Source organism: Catharus ustulatus, chromosome 27 (genome assembly GCF_009819885.2).
Source record: "Catharus ustulatus isolate bCatUst1 chromosome 27, bCatUst1.pri.v2, whole genome shotgun sequence".
Lineage (NCBI taxonomy): Eukaryota > Metazoa > Chordata > Aves > Passeriformes > Turdidae > Catharus > Catharus ustulatus.
In genome coordinates, this window is record NC_046247.1 from 5,187,789 (window position 1) to 5,208,027 (window position 20,239).

The 20,239-nt window shown below is 54.3% G+C and overlaps 1 protein-coding gene across 1 annotated transcript in view; it reads right to left on the reverse strand.

Moving 5' to 3' along the window:
• Positions 1 to 409: 409 nt before the first annotated feature.
• LOC117007879 (nudC domain-containing protein 3-like) overlaps positions 410 to 20,239 on the reverse strand; it is a 28,947-nt gene continuing 9,117 nt past the window's right edge. Inside the window, exons 3-6 of the mRNA XM_033081319.2 lie at positions 12,525 to 12,657; positions 8,156 to 8,299; positions 2,003 to 2,191; positions 410 to 1,453 (exon numbers count right to left, since the gene is read on the reverse strand). Coding sequence (XP_032937210.1) covers positions 1,343 to 1,453; positions 2,003 to 2,191; positions 8,156 to 8,299; positions 12,525 to 12,657 — 577 coding nt within the window. The 3' untranslated portion in view covers positions 410 to 1,342. The remainder of the gene's footprint in view (positions 1,454 to 2,002; positions 2,192 to 8,155; positions 8,300 to 12,524; positions 12,658 to 20,239) is intronic.

Genomic DNA, 20,239 nt, shown 5'->3' on the forward strand with positions numbered 1-20,239 from the left:
GCAGCCACCATATGAAACCTAGCCAGCTTTGGGGATCCCACATCCGCTCTCTGCTCCGAGGACCCCAAAATCCAACCCCCTCGGAATTCCACATTCCAATATCCCCATGCCCAAGTAACCCATAAATCCAGCCCTCCTCAGGGTATCCTATATATCCTATAGCCCCTCCCAGGGATATCAAAATTCATGCCCTCCACCCCCAGGAATCCTATATCCACACCCTGAAGGACCCCCAAATTCCACTCCCCCCCAGGAATCCCATATCCACCCCAAGATCCACCCATGCCAGCAGACAGACACCCAGGCATCCCACTTGAGTGTCCCTGTCCTTGTCCCACAAGCAAGGTGATGGTGGTGAATTGGGCACACTCATCTCCCCAGGGGTGGCACCGAAATCACTCACAGGCCCCACGGTGAGACGTGTTTATTGCAAACTGGGAGTGGGGGGCAGGGAACCGGACAAAGCGATGGCTGGGGACCCCTAGCCCACACACCCCAAGCAAGCTGTGAGAGCCAGGCTGGGCCTAGGTGGGGCCCCCACTCCCAGACCCCCAAGTACCATGCCAGGGAAACCCGTATGCTTCTGAGGCTCCTGCTCAGCCGCCGGCTATGAGGGGTGGGGCTGTAGTCCCCCCATAAATGCCAGTGCTGTGGGGAGCACCCCTGCTGCTCCCTAAGAGGGAGCAAACCCTAGGGGATGGCTGTGATCTCTGCCCACTCCTGGGTGTTCTGACAACCCTCCAGTGAGGAGGTGAAGCAGGAGGAAGGCAGGAGGAAGCCTCCCCCAGAGCTGGGTAGAGGGCAGGGCAGCACAGCCCCCTTGGGATACCCTGGAGTGGGGTTGGCGTGAGGATTTGGGGGTGCCAGGCGGGCAGGGTGCTGGCAGAGGCAGGCAGGGGTAGGCTTCCCCATCCCCACTGCCCATACCCAGCACCCATCTCCACCTGTGAGGGACAAAGCAGCCCAGTGCCAGGGCAGGGAGGGCTCTGCATCCCCAGAAACCCCAAAAGCAGTATCCTCATCCACCAAAAAAACAATTCTGTCACCCAACACGTCCCAATGTGCTCCCTCTATTCCAGAAAAACATGGAGCATCGGCAGCTCGAGGTGAGGGGAGGGCAGGGGAGGGAAGGGGAGGAGAGGGGTCCTGGTGCCCAGGTTGCCATGGTGACAGGATGTAGATCTGCCCGCTTCCTCAGGCTTCCCCACACAGCATGGATGGGCGCCGGCAGCGTGGATCAGCGAGTCTCGGGCACTGGCGCTGGGAGCGAGGGTCCTCGTGGGCATCCAGGGGCAGGGAGGTTTCCTCTCCCTGCTTTATTTTTCAGTTGTTTTTGCCACTGTCAAAACTGGACGGCGCCGGGGGAGATGTTGAACATGGAGGGGTCGAATTTCTGGCCACGGAATGGCGAGCCCTCGGTGTCCCAGCCCTTCTTTAACATCTCATGCACCTTCTGCAAAGAGGCCGCAGGCTTTCATCAGCCCAAGGTGATGCCACGCTGTTCCCCACACCCCCTGCTCGCTGGGGCTGCGTGGCCACCTGACCCATTGGGGCAGCAGTTGCTCTCCTCCCTGGCTGGCAGTAGTCATTGCCAAGGGCACACAGCACTTCTGTGCTCTGCCTCACTGCCTGGGAAAGGGCAGACAGCACCCAGGGCAGCACCAGGCAGCTCCTGGGTCAGCCTGAGCCATACCCATGTGGGTCCAGCCCTGAGCGGGGCCAGCTTGGGAAAGAGGCACAGCGATGTGGGGCCCATCCCTAGAACAGGGGGTCTGGACTTACAGGCACTTGCCAAGGTGCCAGGAAGGGAACACAGGAGTGCATGGCAAAAAAATCAATCAGCAGAACTTCACACCCTGCCAATGTTAATGTGAGGGGACATTGTGAAGAGGAGCTCTGAGATGGAGCAGAGCCATGGGTCCCCTTTTCCTAGGGAAAAGGTCCTTGAAGGGCAGGTGGGAGGGTCAGGCTGGGCCGGCAGCACAGGGTAGCCAGCACCTACCAGCTCATGGCTCTGGGGCTTGCCCTGCAGCTTCTGGTGGTAGTCAAAGGTGAGGCGGTCAAGCACAGCATGCTCTTCCTCATCCACTGTGGCCATGGAGCGCTCCTTGTTGATCTTGTCAATGTCGATCTGCTCCTCGCCCTCTAGGATGGCGTTCCACCAGTACTCGTCCCCCTTGTTCAGGTTGATCTAGGGACAAGGTATGGGTCAGCAAATGGGGACAGGAGCCCCTGTCCACCCAGAGTGTGGTACCCCTGCTCACCTCACAGCTCCATGGCAGTGATGCAGAGCTTGGCTGACAGCAGCATGGGGCTTGCCCATGAGTGGAAGTCAAGCTCATACTGATGCAGCCTCACAGCTGGCAGAGGGGGAGGATGCTTGTGCTTTCCTCCCTCAGCAGCCAAAGACTTAGCACAGCCCTGCTGTGGGCCCCCACAGCCCCAGCTCAGGTCCCGTGGATGAAATCTCAGCTCACGCTATGGCTCAAGGCAGGACCAGTGTCCCAAGCAGTGCCTGCCTAGGGGTGACACTGGCTCGGGGCCACATGGCTGACACAGCAGCAGGCTGACAAGGCCCAGGACTGTCGAATGAGGAGGTTGTGTCTGGTGGGGTGTGGGGCCAGGGCTCCTGGTGTGGCAGTGCAGCCATCTTGCCCTTCCCTAACCCAGAGGGAACCTTGGCCTCAGCTCCCCTGGCACTGGCTCGGTGAGCAGCAGCATGGGTAGCGAAAGAAGCAAGGATATCACCTGCTGCTCTGTGCCACCCCTGCTGACTGCTAGCACCTGCTTTGCAGGGCACCACAGCTCATCAGCAGCCCTGGAGGGATGGACAGGAGATGGGATATCTCCTTGCTCCAGCCAACATCCATGGGAAAAGCCACCAGCTGTAGTCACAGGCATCCCTGATGGCACTGCCTTGAACAGAGCCGGCTGACCAGCGGGGCTGTGCTGGGGCCAGCATGGGGATCCTGCAACGGGAACTCCAATTTGCTTTTCTTTTTTTTTCTAGGAAGAGTGGGCTGCTTCCTCCCATGTTATTTTAGCACTAATCCCAGCAGCAGGGCAGATTTATGGCATTCGTCGGCCTCTGCAAAATCATCAATAAAGGCAGACAATACAATTTGCTCAAACCTCCCTGGAAGCTCAATAGTTCCAGAGGGGAGAACATGGACAGCCATTCCTGCTACAGAGCCAAGCTTCTCTGTGGTGTGAAGAAAAGGAACCAATTAATACAGGAGAGGGTGGCTGGGGTTTAATCCTTCTGGGACAGCGGAGCCGGTAAAATATTCCAGCTTGGGGAAGGCGTTAGTTTTTCCAGCTAGACAGGCATGCTTGTTTTCTTTTTAATTGCACTTTGCACGGGAGGGAGAGCCACTAAGGGTTTGCTCCTGGGCTTCCCATCTCTGGGTGGGCAGATGGGACAGTGGAGCAGCCCCCAGAATGTCACCCTGAGACAGAAAGCAAAATGGAGGGGCAGCAGCCCCGGCTGTCCCATACTTGGAGCAGGATGGTCTTCAGGTTCCTCAGGTTTGGAACATGAGGGATGTCCCTGTGGTGCTGCTGGCAAGGTGTGAGCTTCCCTAGAGAGGGCTCCAGCACAAGCCATGCTCCCATGGCGTTGGTGTGGAGCATGCATGGCTTGGTATATCCCTACCAGAGCCAGCCTGCTGGCAGAAGGACGGACAAGTATTGGAGGAGTTCAGGCATCACCCCAACTCCATCCCAGACCACTGGGGGATGGAAAACCCATCCTGGAGAATCTGGGATGGAAAACCATCCCCCCTCCCTTCTTTACCAAACCCCTTTCCTTTGCTGGCACCCTGCCACCATCTGCACACCTCTGCAGCCTGCCTGGGGTGATCTGTTCATCCCTTTTTATTCCAAGGGGAAAGCCGCCAAAGTGAGACGCTCCCAGTGAGCCCCAGTTTCTAAACTGAAATGCCCGTGGGTCGGGGCAAAGGTCACTCTATTCACGTGAATTTGTGGTTTTGTGGTTCAAGGCAGTGCTGGAGGACTCACTGCAGACAGGTGCCACCTCCAAGATGCGGGATGCAGACACAGGCCATTTTGCTGGACAGTTTCTGCCAGTGTCCTCTGTGGATCCAACCTCTGCTTGGCTGAGCGTGTGGGTTACGAGAGCCAGTGGTGACGGAGATGCAGCTGGTTCCCTTCACAAACACTTTGGGTGCCCAAAGGTGGAGATAAGGGAGAGCTGAGAGGCCATGGTCTCTGGGTGATTCCCCACACACACCAGTCCTCCCCCACCCACCTGCCCATGGAAGAGGCTCTGGCACATAGCTGACAGGCCCCCACGAGGCTGTGAGCACTGCTGGGGAGAGCTCCAGAAACTGGGGGGGCTCCAGGAGGGAGCCTGACTTCTTCCACAAGGACAAACCCTGACCTGATTACATTTCTCACTTTGAGACAAGGCAAAGCTTTGCCTGCACTTGATACTGCTGCTCAGTTTTCCAGCTAACAGCTCTGGCTGGCCCCTCAGGGCCCCAGATATGCTGAGAGCCACTGAGGAAGGATGAGGTCCCTGCGGTGTGCCCACGCCCTCAGCCAGATTTCAGCTCTGCCTGGTGTGTCCCAATGGTGTAAAAGCTCAGCTGAGTTTTTGGGGCGCACAGGGAGGCAGAAACAGCCTCTACAACAGTGGCCTGAGGAGAGGGAGGCTTGCAGGAGGCATACCCCAGTGCTGTATGTGAATCTGGCAGTGTCCTCATGCCAAAGTGCTCACTTCCCACAGCTGGTGTCCAAGATATGAGCTCTCAGCCATGCCAGAATGGGCTATTCCCTGGAAAAGCACCAGGATAACGATGTATTGCAAGGAGGATTGCTGCAGGAACAATGGGACACTCAGCAGGAGAGACCCTCCAGCAGGTGACAGGCATCACTGGCATGAACACAGCATCATGTCCCATCTCCATACCCTACTTGGAAGGTCACAACCCCTCATTGTCGGTGCTGGGCTTCACAGTAGCACAAGGTTTCCTCTCTGATGCCAAATACCTTGTCAAACCTGGAGAGATGCTGCCAAGAGGTGTAAGTTGGTCTTGGGAAGACAACGACCGCCTGCCTGCTTTCCTGTTGGAACCACAGCATCCAAAGTCACCTCAAAAGTCATGGGGAGGTGTTTATGGGGACAGAAGAGGCAGCAGTGCCATTCTCATCAGTACAGGGAAGGCAGGGCTGAGCACCAATGAATTGTATCCCCTCAGCCTCATGGCTCACAGGATGACAAGCCAAGACTGTGATAAACATTCAAGGCAGACCTTGCGGACAAAGACCCAAGTGTGGAAAACAAAGGCTGAGAGGAAAAGAGAAGGAATGGGAGAAAAATCCTCCACAATGAAAATAATACCAAAAGGAGTTGTGCACAACACCCAGTGGGGATTGCTAAAAACAGCGAGGTTATTTTAATCTCACTTTCAACAAGCGAGCGGGTGTGATGGAGAAGGGAGAGCACAGGGATGACACCCAGGACCAGGGTACCGTGTGGCATGCCACAGGCAGGGGCATGATCCTAGGACAAAATCCTGAGCAGGAGCTCTGGACAGGCCCCCACCCCACACCAGCAGAGCACTCTCCACTGCAAATAATGCCAGCTGGATTCAGCTGCCATGCACACGTGTGCCAAAGGAAGATATGAGAAACATGTTGGTGTCAGGTTGGGCTCCAGCTGTGACAGTTCCATGGAGCAGGAGGCAGGAGGCAGAAGGCAGAGTGGTCTCTGAATGGTAGTGAGGGGAGTTCTGGGGCTGCTGGAGTGTGAGTGACATAATGAAGAGGATACATGAATAAGAACACCAGGCAGGATGGGGGAAGCAGAACTAGGATGGGTTGTAAGGCAAAATAATCCTCCCAGGATAAGAGCTGGAGGAAAAGGGAGTCTGCTCATGGCACGCCTGTGAATGGCATCCCAGAAGGGAACTGGGAGGAGGCTAGGGAGGCTGAGGACAGTGTAAAAGCTGTTACAGCAGCCTCCTGAAAAATCTAGGTGTCTTGATGATCCCTGACACATCCTGCAAGGGGACACAGGACTCAACAGCCTCTCTGCACACAACTGAGACCTTTTCAGACTGACAGGACCAAGTAAGAGACATTTCACCTCCTTGGTGCCAAGACAGAGTTCTGCTCCAGAGATCAACTCAATTAACAGACCATGAACATGCAGCATGGACAGGGCCATCAAGGTGCCTCAAGCAGACCCCAAGGCAGGCAGGATCTCCTTGGACAACCCCAGCACTGGCACTGGGTGAGTTCAGCTTTGGCTACATCCACACCCTGCCAGGGAACATCATCCCTGGGTCCCACAGGGAAGCCAGGAGACACCTTGCAGCACCTTGAGGGAGGGAGACAGCCCAACTGCTGCATTTGGAGCTCACACAAACTGAGCCACAAAAAGGACCCATATGCCCCATAAGCTCCAAATAAACCCCAATGGTCCCATCCAGGCATTGAATGAAAACCAGCATTCCCACAAGGGTGGGTGTCCCCTAATGAATGAATTGGGAGGAGGCGCAAACCACTCCTGGCTACTCAGCGCATGGAAAAAGGAGATGCTCTTGGGCGAGAATTACTCACTCTGCTCCAGTTACCTTACAATTCTGCAAGCGAGAGCTCATCCCACCATCAATATGTTGGCAGCCAGCTGGAGATCCTCACAAGCCTGGGCTCATGCTATTCAAGGCAAGACCCAGCTCTGGGGTTGGGGGTGACAGGCCCACTCAGCTCCCCACGGTGCCCGCAGCCACTCCAGGAGGCACCAAGTCTTGTTCCACCTGCACCACTCCCAGCTTCTGATGGGTATTGAAGAGACACTGCCTCCCTGGCTGATGCTGGGAACACCCACAGGGGACTTCCAGACTTCCATCCACACTGTGAAGCAGCCACCCATTTGGCCACCTTCTCTTCAATGCGTTTATGCCTTTCCAGGATTGTTTCTTTGTACCAGATAAGCTAATATGCAGTATGTTTATGAATATTTACAAAATGCAGGTTAAGGATGCCACTACCACATCCCTTCAGTGGCCTAGCAGCATCAGAGAAGCTCCTCTCCCTTGCAGGGGCCTCACTCACCTTTTTGGCATCAGCCTGTCACTTGAGGTACATCCCTGCAGATCAGCAATAGTCGAGTGGCACTGTGCAGCCTCCCCACACACCATCCACAGCATTTCTGACTCTGGCAGCACATTCCCACTCCATTTTCCACTGTGAGAGCCTGGGTTTGGGTGTTCACCTGCTGCCACCCTCATGCCACAGGGAGAAAAGCTTGGAGCCAGCTCCCTCCCTCCCAGGGACAGCATGTGTTCCCTCCTGGGTCTCACAACAGCCTTGGGACTCCTGAAACTCTCCTGGAAAAGCCTCTGGGTGGGAAAGGATAGGGCAAAGATGGTCACAGGTAGCAAAATCCTGCTCCTAGCACAATCCTGGCCCCCAAACTGGCATATAAACTTTAGAAACTGTCCGACACTCAAGATCCCAGAGTGATGGGCAGAACTCCTGGCAAACTCCAGCTGTGAACACCCTCAGCCTGAACATGTGGAGCACATCAGAAATGAGGCTTGGGGCTGGGAACTCAACAGTAATACACAGCTGGGCACTAGCAGCCCTGAGATCACCTTGACAGGGATGATTTGAGACAACAGGCACACAGCAAACCACAGGCCTGCTGGAGGCAGAGGGGCCACGGTGTCGACATCAAACACGCAGGAATTCCATGACAGGACAGAAAGGAATGATGTGGAACAGGCACAAGCCAAGATGCTGAGGTCAGAGTGGGGCCAGGAGCATTGGAAGGCAGAGTGAGCAAGGCCAGGTGTGCTGGACCAGCACTGCAGTGCAGGGCACCATGTTGGAATTGAGGACAGTGACCACCCCCAAGTAATGACTGTCCTGTTGTCCCTCAGCTGGAGCTGAGGACCCCTTTGCCCAGCCTAACAGTCGTGCTGCCTAGCTGGCACCCTGACAGGCAACTCAGGAGTAGGAGGCAAGGCACAGCACACAGGCAAGGGCAGCACGAGCCAGATGTTGGACAGGCAAAGCCAGACACATCCAGAGCTGGCTCAAACTTCCAGCTGCTCCAGTTTCCTAGGTCAAGCATGGCAGAGCTGCAAGCCAAGGAGACAGAGCTGGCATAGACCACCCTTACCAAAACACACTTCCCAGGCTCCAGGCTCCAGAGGGAACTCTCTGTGTTGATCTTGTGGGTGAGTTTCCCTTCCATGAGGATGTGTTGGCTGCTTCCCTCCAGCACCGCTACACGAATTGCACCACTGCTGATATCCACAGATACCTGGAAACAAAGAGAGAGACAATAATCTGGAAGGCTCATCTTGCCATCTCACCGTGCAAGCTGGAGTTTGGGATCAAGCGCACTTGCAGGGGATGAGAGAGAGAAGAGCTTCCAGCCCTGCCTGTAGCAGCAGGATGGGAATCCCGCTGTTCTCTCACAGCAAACAGTGACAGTATGGAGGAGAGAGGGAACCTCTTCAGGGAAGGTAAAGCAGTACAGCCCAGCAACTGGGGAGACCCTTGAGGGACTCAAAGCAGCTGGTTCTACCCTGTGCCCCAGTTTCCTCTCAAAGATGACCAGTAAGGCAACAGGCCTCCAAACAGCATTCAGAGGTTGGGCACCTACTTGCTGTGAGAGAGTTCTTTAGCAGTGTGCTTGTCTGGCACTGTGACAAGCTGGGCATGAGTGTGTGTCATCCTGATAGCTGAGCAGGGGCAATTTGGGGGTTCCTACACTAGGGCTGCAGCAGGTCATCCCCTTTGCTGCACCATGCTGAAAGCACGCTCCTTGGCTCTGCTTCAGCTGCTGGAGCCAGCACTGGGCTCAGCCCATGCCTCCCATCCGGTGTGTGAGGAGGGGCCGTGTGCAGGAGGAATGCTGCAGCATGCTCTCCTGGCTCCCGCTACATGGGCAGCTCCATCCCCAGGAACGGGGCCAGTTCCCGCCCACAGCAGCCATATGGGGAACCCTGCTCTGACCTGCCATGCAGGTGACATGGCTGTCCCCTGGGGAGACAGAGGCAGGCTGTGAGAGGCACGCAGTACTCTTGGTCTCCGTAGAGACCATATGTTCTCTCCTGTCCCCTCTAGCCCTGAGGTGCCGCCAGCAGAGCCCACGCCAAGGCAGGGGATGCAGGGAGGACCTGACTGGGAAAGGGGCAGGATTGTGGCCCCCAGTGCTGGCCCAAGAGGAGGAGACTGCAGTGAGATTTGCCTGCATTCTCTCCCAGAGTTCCCCCAGATCTTCCTTCTGCTCTGCAGATCTCATTTGAAATGTTATTACATTATCCATTACCTAGGAGACTTACAGCAGCTCACTAGCTCCACACAGGCAGAAGACAGGCAGAGCTGCTCCAGCCAGGGAGGGCACCGCGGCTGTGTCTGACTGATGTCACCAGGGTACAGCCCCCGAACCTGCCGTGTGCTCTGGCAGGAGCAGAGGAGGCCCAGCACACACAGGACAGGGTGATGTGGGACCGTGCTCCAGTGCAATGGCTGGGAGCAGGACCATGCTTGTAGGGGATCCAAAATAATCCCCTATGAGGGGGATTAATTAAATGAGGATGGGAGTGGATAACAGGCTGTCACCTGGCATGTGGCTGTGGACAGCCTCTACCAGAGCAGCTGCCCTAGGATGCAAACACCTCCAGAGCAGGTGCTCCCTCCATGGAGCAGCACCCTCCAGCCCAGTGGTGATGCCTCACAGAGACAAGGCATGGGGATGAGGCTCTGCTTTGCACAACCACCATCCACTCAGGTCCCCGGTGCAGGGACAGAGCTACTGATCCTGGGCTCTCAGCACAGTACAGGGCCTGCACAGAAAGGACCAAGGGGAAAAAAGCAAGGTGACTACCAGTAACCTTGTGAGGAGAAATTCTTTGGGGTGTGCAGGGCCAGGAATGCAGGAGACATGGAAGACACAGGCACAGCATTGTGTCTGTAGGATCTGTGTGGACAAGAACAACCAAAGGCGAGAGGGGTTTTCTTCACAGATGGCTGCACAAGATATCTGGTGGGGCTGAGGGACACCTCTGGGACCAGCCATGCATTGGGAAAGAAAGAGAAACCCAAACAGAAGAAGAGATACAAACTGGGAAGACTTCACCTGGACATTTCGCTATGCAAGCAGCCAACATAAGAAGCAACTGCAACACCTGCTTCTACCTGCACCCAGCACATCAGCCCCGCAGGAGTAGGGACAGGGGCAGCACATGCCTTACTGGAGAGTCCTGCCCCTCCTTGCATGGAGGGACATGTCTGAGAGGACTTGTGTGTGCACAAAGTTGTACCTGTGGACAGCCCACACCTGGGGAAAGGCCAAGAGCAACCCACAGTACTCTGGCAGCTGTGAAGCTGCTTGTCCTTAAGCTGCTTGTCCTTCCCCATGTGTTCCCTGCGAGCACCTCTGCTCCCCAAAACACTTGGCTGCTCCCACGGAAAGCCAGCTCTCATCTGTGTGCTGTGGCCTTTTCACCACAATGATTTCTGTGCACACTGAACACCCACGCCCGCCCACGCAGCTCAAACAAGCAAATACAAACTGAGAGGAATTGAGCTTGCCTCCTCTTGAGTCCAGCAAAACGGGAGGCCTGGAGTCATTATCTCTATTTAAACACTCAGATCCATGGGTCCCTGTTGCACCCAAAAGTAGATCAGAGAGGTGGGGACCATGGAGGAAGATGCTCACACCCACCCAATCACCCATTCCTGCTCCAAGGACACCTGAGCTCCATACAAGGAAACCTTAAGCTCACCAGAGCAAAATGTGCCATAGCAACAGCCTGAATCCCAAAAAGTGTCATAAGGGAGACATTATGAGCAGCATTAGAGTTGGGTGCACTCTGAGGCCAGGGACCAAATGGGGAAATTTTTAATCTCACCTTGGCAGGCAGAAGACAAAAACCCGGTAGTTTTTTTTAAATATGAAGTTGTCTGAATGTAGGAGAATGTTGCTCTTCTGTGGGAACCTATGAACAGCATTGAATGGAGCATTTAAATTGCTCTGAGTCCTCCTGCTCTGGCCCAAGACCCAGGCTGTCTGTTCTCATTCCCCCAAGCCTGGGAATTCATAGAATCATTTGGAAATGGAAACTCAGCTGCCAAGAGGAGCCCCAAGAAGAATGGATAAACAAAACACCAGGAAGAAGAGTGCAAGGAGAAGCGAAGTCCAGCATCCAAACAACCAATTGCTTCAGGAGGGCAGTGTGGGCAGATACTGAGGCAAGGGTAGGCAGAGCCATACCACAGGCACTGGCATGTGAAGGGGGTGTCTTGAAAACCCCTTTGCCTGCTCTGAGGTGCAAGGACTCTTCCACACTGACGGCACAATCTTGAACCAACAAAAGGTCAGGAAACCATATTCTGTCTCCACTCCTGTGAGCTCCTGCAGGCTCCTGAACCTCTCCATGGCCAAGGATGGAGCAGAGCCTTATATGGGGTTTTTGGCAAGGACACAACTTTGCTGGCATGGAGGAAACTTCCCCAGTCTGGGAGAGGAATCGTGATCGAAGTATGATGCAGAGGGATGGAATATCCATCTGGACATCCTAGAATCCTTTCAGTAGACAGCCTGGGTTTGTTTCAGAGACCTGCTGGGAGAGATGCATCTTCCCGGTGCCCTGCTGTGCCTGTGGCAGCCCTGTGCCCCCTCAACCCTCCAGCCTGGGCTGCTGCTGCTGCCAGTGACATTCCTTGGCATGTTGTGTAGGCTGAAGCCAGTGAGAAACTCCAGCGTGCTCCTTTCAGCCACCCTGGAAGCAGAGGAGAGCAGGAGATGGGGGAGCACAGGCTTTTCAAATGGAAAAATACAGAGGAAAGGGCAACACTTGGGAAAGAGTTCAAACTTCTGGGTCCAACTAAGGCCAGCCACGGGCACACTACTTACGGATCCCTGACCAGAAGGGAGCAGAAGTGGTGCAGGAAAAACAACGTGACCACAAGCAGAACGGGGAAGCTCCCGCCTGAGCCAAAGAGAGGTGAGACCTCTCCGTGCACGAAGCCAGCCAGGGGGAGGGGCTGATCCTCAGCCTCCACCCCAGGCCGGCTCCCTTCCATCTAGAGCAGGTCAAGCCACACAGGGGCTGTGCCTGATCCAGCTCCCTAGTGCCAGAGGAGCCGTTCCAGCAGCTCCTGCTTCCAAACAGAAGGCAGAAGACACTCAGAGCCAGAGGAACAACTGAGGAAAGGCATCCATCCCCAGCCAGGCTCCGAAATACACGTGTGGGTATGCAGGTACTGGAAACAGAAAGAAGATGCACAGAAAGGGCGAGTCAGTGCCAGGGAACCTAGCTGAGATGGAGCAGAGGACGCTGCAGCACAACAGGAACATGGACAGGCTGTGATCTCAGTCCCCTCCACACTCACACTGGAGAATAAGGCACAACCACATTCTGGTCCATCAGTACAAAGGAAAAGGAGCCTTTCCACTCCAAACACAGTTTCCCAGGGAAGCTGTGCACCCCAATGGAAAGGGAAATGCTAAAGAGACGCCACTAACACCACTTTACCTGTTTGCCTTTGACAATGTGCTTGGGTACAGGCACTTTGATTTCCAGGTCACTGTAGTCTTGGGACCAGGTGTAATTCTCTCGCACAGCTCCATTGTAGCTGTCGGGGTTTGTCTGGAACTGCTCCTGTCTCCTGGTGGGGGGAGAAAGGGGTGACATGTTACATGTCAGAGAGATCAGAGCCTGGAGAGAGCAGGAAGCCTGAGAGCAGGATGCAAGAAACCAAAACGGAGGGCATAGCCTCTGCTCTGCCCTCCTACAGCATCTCCAAGGCTCCTGTCCAGTCTCTCCCGCACTGCTGGCTCTACGGAAGGGAGCAGGTCCAAGTAAGCAGCCACAGGACAGAGGGACCACAGCCACCCTGCCCACTGTGGGTGACCCCTTTCCCCAGTCTCCTGCAGCAGCAGTCAGGCTGCTGAAAGGACAACTGGTGAGATACACAACAGTTTGGCTGCCTAAAAGGTGCAGAGTTGGCCCCCAGTGGGCCCAGGGCACCTTCCTGGCTACCCCTGCTCCAGCACAGAGTTCATTGTTCCCTCCACTTTCCATCACAGCTGGAGCAGAGACACTGGCACATGCTGGGTGTAAGCTGTCCCCCAAGCCACTGTCATGGCTGAAGAGGTGGTGCCTATGGTTGTGACGTGAGTTCACCATGAAAACACAGCACTGGTTCTCCTCACTCTGATTTTAACACTTGGGAAAACTACCAGCTGTTATGACCAGGGCCATTGTTTACATGGAGGTGATGGAGCTGGGGACCAGGATCCCTCAAGAGCCATCCTAGGCACTTGTGAATTCTGTCCCTTCCAGCTGTGGAAACGTCAGAAAAGCTGAGGAGATGGCTGCAGGGGTAAGATGAGGTTTATCAGATCAATAAGCAATAATCAATACAGTGTTTTCAGCCAAGAAAGGAGATCACCACAGCTATATCCCTTTAAACTAATGGGCTGGGGATCTATTCCACTGAATCCTCACAGAGAGGGCTTTCAAATAAAATCAAATCTCTTCTAAAGATAGCTGTGGTACTAACAAAAGGCAGAGTTATTTTAAAATGTTTTGATACCCACCTAGGCTTCAGTGTAGAGCTGGATAAACATGGGGTTCAGGGACTTATGTAAAGGGGGGCTGGTGAAGCCCAGCCCCAGGGCACAGACAGCCCTGGGGAGCCTATCTTCCTGTGCCCCACTGCCTTCCTGACACCCCCCCTCTGGTGGGCCCTCACTAGTATTCAGTGGGGTTGGCTCCAGCAGTATGGTGCCCTGAGGGTTATGTAAGAGCCATCTATTTAAATTAAATTAGGCTATAAGACAGTCAGAGTGGGCAGTCAATGTGGCTGTGCACACCTCCCCAGCTTTTTATTTTCTCTATGGTTTCACCAGGTGCACCAAGGGCTTCACCAGAGGACTGGGGTGTTTCTGATCCACTGAAGGCACTACTGGCACTGGCAGTGTTCACAGGCTCCCAGCCCCAGCTGGCCATTTCAGGGGGCATCGCATCATTTTTCAGGCATCTTGGCCTTGCCTGGCAGTCGCCCATTGGGTGCCCATTGCCATGGAAACAGGGTTGGCATGGCAGCACGCACTGGGCTGGTGCGTTGGCTCCAGCTGTCGCTTCCCAACCGCCCCCAGATTGTAGGAGTCAAACAGGCTGCAGGGTGAGAAGCCGAACAGCGCAGGCAACCAGGGGCTGTGGTGACAGGGCCCTCGGGGCGCCTCGCTCACCCCTGTGGGAAGCAAACGTGCTGAAAAGTGGTGGCATGTCGCCAGGCATAGGTCCCCACCTAGGAACAGCCCAGTGGTGGCACCCAGCTTGACTTTCAAGGCACAACTGTCTCAGAGACCACTCTGCATCAGCCCCTGGTAGGCAGGAGGATCTGTGTGTAGCCTGGGGTAGCTTGGCTGGTTAAGTGCCCTCACAGGACATTTTCTCATGCTGTGGGGGCTGCCCAGGCATAGCACAGCTTCATGGGACTCCTGCCCTCCATCCCAGGTGGGCCACGAGGCCACACAGAGAACCAGAGGACAAATCTGACCCGATTTTAAACCCAGCTGGGTTTTTTATCTCCTAAGAGAGTGCTTCCTTCTAAGCAGTATGGGCCACTTTCTGTTCTTCTGCAACCTTCCAGAGCAGCGGTATGGAGGGGGTTTCGACACCCCACAGTCCTACCTGCACCACCCTTCAGTTCTCTGCAGCCTCCCTCCATGAGAAGCCCAGTTTTCTGGCTCAGTGGCCATGCTGGCCAAGGTAGAGCCCAACCTGGCTCCTCCCAAACCTGCCAGCAAGACACCTGGGGGAAGCTGGGAGTTGCCATTCTAAGTGTCTCTGGCTCCCTGCAATCACAAAAGAACCAGACAAAGGACCATCAAAAGGCTGTTTCCCCTGGCCTGTTCCCCTCTGGACCTCCTGGGAAAAACTCAAAAGGGAGCAGGAGGAGGTAGCCTCCTGCCCCTATGCCCAGCTAAGACTCCTGATACCAGATGCAGATCATCAAAGATGGGAGAAATCCACCAATACAAAGGCACACATGGTGAGACGCCTGCTGCAAATACCACACAGCCTCAGCATGGATAAATACAGCAATCAGTTGCTGTCACAAAGCTATCAGGTGTGTCCTGGAAGTGCTTTCTCTTCCTCAGAAGAGCACCAGAGCAGAGTAGATCCCAGCCAGGCAGTTTTGGATATGGTAGCCCCACTCAGAGCTTACCAAATGCAATCTCTCTGCTTATGAGGACATGAGTGGACTCATCAGCCCCACAGCCAGTGTTAACCGTGCAACAGGGAAACTGAGGCAGGACTTGCTCTGCAGGGGCCTTGTCCAATGTCTGTCTGCACAATACAGGGACTGTGCAGGTGACAGCAGCCTTACTCCCAGCCTGACTGTCCCTGTGGGACAGCTCTGTCATTCTCCAGAACTCTTACTGTGCTGTAACTGGAGCACGGTTGGGTGGACAGAAGATGTGTCACCGCCACCTCTGCCGTCACATGCAGCTCACTGGACAAGCTCAGCTCCACTGCCTCAGCCTTGCAGCCCCTCATCCAGCTTCAGGGGGAGAAGTTACCTCCCGTGCCTAAACCTCTCTCCAGCCACGGCTGCTCATCCTGGGGGTGTGAGTTCCAGGGGTATCACTCCCATTCCTCTCCTCCCCAACATCCAGTCCAAATCCCTCCAGCTGTTTTCCCAAGACACCATCAATCTCTGCTTCAGCTCTGTTTCCAATCTTAAAAATCCATGCAATGGGCTTTGTATTCCTGAACCGTATCACTGGGGGACTCACAAAGCCTGGATAATTTCACTGCCAGTGTAACTGCCAGCTCTGGAGCCATGGAGGATGCAGGAGGGTGGTGAAGGCAGGCCGCAGCCTTGTTAGGCACTGCTGACAAACGGCTGACAGCTCCACCACCTCCTGAAGCAACTCTTCCTTTCCTGGAGGTTTTCCAACCAGATCTCTGCCTGGTCCAACTCTGCTTAGCACACACCAGTGGCACTCCAGAATTGGACCCTGCTCCTTGGCTGGGAGGCAGCTTCCCTCACTGTTCACAGGGGACAGCTCTGGCTCACAGCATGCTGGGCCAAGCCATGCTGGAGGTGGCTCTCCTGGCCAAAGGCATCCATCATGTTGTCTCAAGAGCACCACTGTGCAGCGGGCAAGAGAACCTCCTGCACCAACACCACAGTTCCTACTCCCAGACCCACCAAGTGAAGAGGGAGGAGAGATCCAGCACACAGTGTGGGTTGGGTGGCGATTATCCCAGCAGTACGGCTGCTCCTGGTTTGACGGTCACTCACCAGACTGCCTGAATGCCTGCTGGGCTGGGGCAGGTGGTGGCAGGACCGAGGGGAGAGAGGGTGACAAAGCACCAGCTTTTAAACCCAAGGGTTTGGCACTGCCTGCACTTGGCTGCCGGGTGGTGGGGATGGTGGGGGTGGGTCTATGTGTTCTGTCTTGTTCTATTTTTGCTCGCAATGTGTCATTTTGGGGGAGGTGAAACCTTTAACAATGCACCGTGGAGAAGCAGCCGATCTGTTTCCCACTCCTCAGAGCCACATGGTGCAGCATGGCTGTGCTGTCCCTGGGACTGGAGCCACTCCCTACACATGGGGTGAGACCCTCAGCAGCAGCACAAGAGGACCAAGACCCCCTGAGAGGTGGCAGTGTTGTCGCTGGTGGGCATGCTGGATGTCTGAGGATTGAGCCCCATACACAGATTTCTGGGCATTTCTTACTCTGGGATTCCCAGCTCCGTGGGTTGGTGATGCACGATAAGCTGAGCAATGTGGAAACGGTAACAGCAATCCTCACTCTGTGGACAGTGAGCTGAACATGTTTCTGTCCTTGGAGCTCAACTGCTGCAGCACCAACTCTATGAACACAGTGCTGGACATAAACCAAGAGCAGGAATCAAACACACCAAAGGATCTGGTTGTTTGAGCTGAGAAGAAGCAGGGCAGCTCACCGAGTTCCTCTTCATTGAGGAGTTTTGATGCAAGCATTCAAAAGTTGAGGAAAAGACACAGCAGCATGAGGAGCAGAAGTGGGAAAGTGTCATGGGAGGGAACTGATATGACATAATCCCAGTGGACCTCTTTTTGTTCCCCATAAGAAGAAGGGAAAAATTACAAGGATTTTGAGAACAACTCAATGAAAGTGATCCTCTAAGCCTGGAGCAGTTCAGTTTTCCAAGGCAGGATCCCTGCCCTCTCAGGAAGGGAAGTCCAGGATACCTGGATCTAGCAGTCAAGGATGCCACAGCTCAGTGGCCAGTACAGCAGACATCCTCCCATTACTGGCATTCCCAGAAAGCTTCATCCAGAGCTGGTATTGCTGTTTGCTATTAGTCAAGGTGAATGATTTAGGCAGCTTTAAGGAAAACATGTCAGGCCAGATGTGGAGATATGGAGGAAGAATGAGAGGAACAGCCCACAGCCTGTCCCCCTGAAACTGCTGCTGCAGGTAGCACAGGCCTGCTGGGAACCAGCACCATGTCAGCAGGCACCACCCTCCTGCCATGGCAACACTTGGGTAACCCACCTAGGGTAGTCTGTCAGACCCCTAGCAGCCTCCAGGCCTTCACACTATCACAAATCCCTCCTCCCTTCTGGGGAAGCATCTTGCACCACACCTGCATCCTGCCCTCCCAGAACTAAAGGGGCTGCATGAAGCCCAGCAGGGCAGAAACCACAGAGCAGTGCCAGCTAGGGAGGCAGGCAGCTCGCAGGGGGATGGCAAAGCCCATTCTACATCACTGCAGAAAGGCCACGCTTACCCAAAGACACCAGCACATGCAACAGAATACAGATTTACTGGAATACAGATTTACTGGAATACAGATTTCCAGATACTGGATTTCCAGAACTTCTGCTTATGAGCCCTCCGGATGAGAACCTACAGTGCCTCAAGCCACAGGAAGATCTGTGCACCCCAAAAAGCTGCTACTGAGCTGGACAACAGTCAAAACTAAAAAAAAAACCTTCTAAAGTGATTTTGAAGAGGGCAAAGGGTGCCCTCCACTCATTGGAGTTCCAGTGTGGGTGCTGTAGCAACAGGTAGGGAAGCCAGAGGTTTAACCTCATCAGAAAGCTGCAGGGATTGTGTGCATGGAAAATTCCAGCTTTGTGCTTCTTCTGCAAGCAAGCTGCAAAGGAGCCTCCCCCCCACCTCCAGATTTAACATCTTTTGGCATCAAAACATCCGGACAGTTGCACTTTCTGTCTCTGGGTTCTGCCTGGGAAGTGCCGTGGTAGGAAAACACAGTCTGCAGCTCCCAGACCTTTGCTGGGGTCCAGGAGGCACCCAGGGCTCCACAATGGCTTCTTTGTACCAGCACTTCAACTAATGAGGGCTCTGGCACAGCACTAAGCAAGTTGAATGCCAAATCCCTTCCCTTACAGTTCAAGTCACACTGCAGTCAATAAGCCTCAGGAACCACTCTGATCCATCCCAATCCTCTCCAACACTCCTTGGCTGGCAGCAAGCTCCAGCCCTGAGCACAGCAGTGGTCCAGTGCCCTCCCAATCCTCAGGATTTCTTTCAGCCCAGGTGTGTTTAGTTTGCTGGAGAACAACCCAAATCCAGTTTTGGAAAGTCTTCTTCACCCCCAAAAACGGGCAGAAGTCTGTCAACAGCTCCCCATAGCCCATTATCCCTGGGGTCCTGAGCACACACCTCCAGGACTGCACTGTGCAGCTTGGTGGTCGTGCTCTCAAAAACAAAAAGTGAAAAATTCGAGCCAATGCCTTCCTCCTCAATCTGAAACCTGAGGCACAGCTCAGCCAGGAAATGCAGCTCAGGCCCAAGCCTGCAGTGCTGACCATCAGCCTTACAAGGAATCACAGAATTATTTTGGATGGAAAAACCCTCTGAGACCATCAAGTCCAATGGTGCCCCCAAGCACTGTCAAGGCCACCACTAACTCATGTACTCAAGTGCCAAATCTGCACATTTGTTAAATCCCCACAGGGACGGGGACTCCATCATTGCCCTAGGCAGCCTGTGCCAGGGTTGGGCAGCCCTTTCCATGAAGGAATCTTCCTAATATTCAACCTAAAGTTCCCTGGCACAACTTGAGACTGTTTACTTTTGTCCTGTCCCTTGCTCTCTAGGAGCAGGGCCAGATCCCCACCTGGGTCCACTCTCCTTTCAGAAAGTTGTCAAGAGTGAGAAGGTCCCCGTGAGCCTCCTTTTCTCCAGGCTAAGCCCCTGCAGCTCCCTCAGCTGTTCCTCTTGAGACTTGTACTTCAAAGGTCACCTCACCTTCAGGAAGCCTCAGAGCTTCAACTTACCATCAGGATGGGACCAACAACCAAAAATCAAGCCCATCAAGCCACATTCCTCTAGATCCCATCGTGTCACTGAGCCCAGGTGATGAAGTGGGAAGGGGTCAAGGCTCCTGAGTACCAGATGCCCAAGGCACCACCCACATGATGCCTTTGCTGTTCTACTCAGCAGCCAACCAACAAATCCAACCACCTCCTCTGCATCTGGAGCCCTTGCCAGCCCCACCACGATGCTCTGCCCCTCTCCCTGCTGGGGGAGAGTCTTGCTCTTTGCCAAGCTCACTCACTTCAGGAGAGCTTTTAGCCTTCCCTTTTGCGTCCTGAGTTATTTACAGAGCTGTTCAACAGCACCAACTTACTGATATTAGGCAAATTGAAATGCCACTACCAGCTCACAGAAGAGTGTTGGAGTGCCGGCACCAGGGAGCTAAATTTCACTACTGCTGGGATATTTAGGTCAAGGACAGTAGGACATGCTACTGTCTGGAAAAGACCCCTGGGATCTTTATTGTTTGCAAAGAGCTTATACCTTGGGCTTCAGAGATCTCCTAAGAGACCTACACTCCCCTGGGAAAAAGGGACAAGGCCAAAGGAAGCCAATGGGATTGAGCTGTGGGAACAGAGGACAAGGTGGCCTCTCAGACCCCTGCACCACCAACAAAACCTGACCCAATTCAGGTAGTTTTCCACGTTAGGCCTCTTTTGGTGAAGACTCCAATATTAAACCAAGCAAACAGTGATTGCTTTTTTACCTAAGAATTGGGCACATGCTGTCCCTTGGTTTCCAGCTCCGTGATCTTCTGCTTGTTGAGAGAAAAATTTATAGGTTTTAATTTAGTTATTTTTGGTCCCAGGACCTAATTTTGGAGCTCTGTACCTTGGTAGGGCAACCAAAAGCCTTAGCAGTTCAGTGCAGCACAGGGAAACTGGCACTCTACTG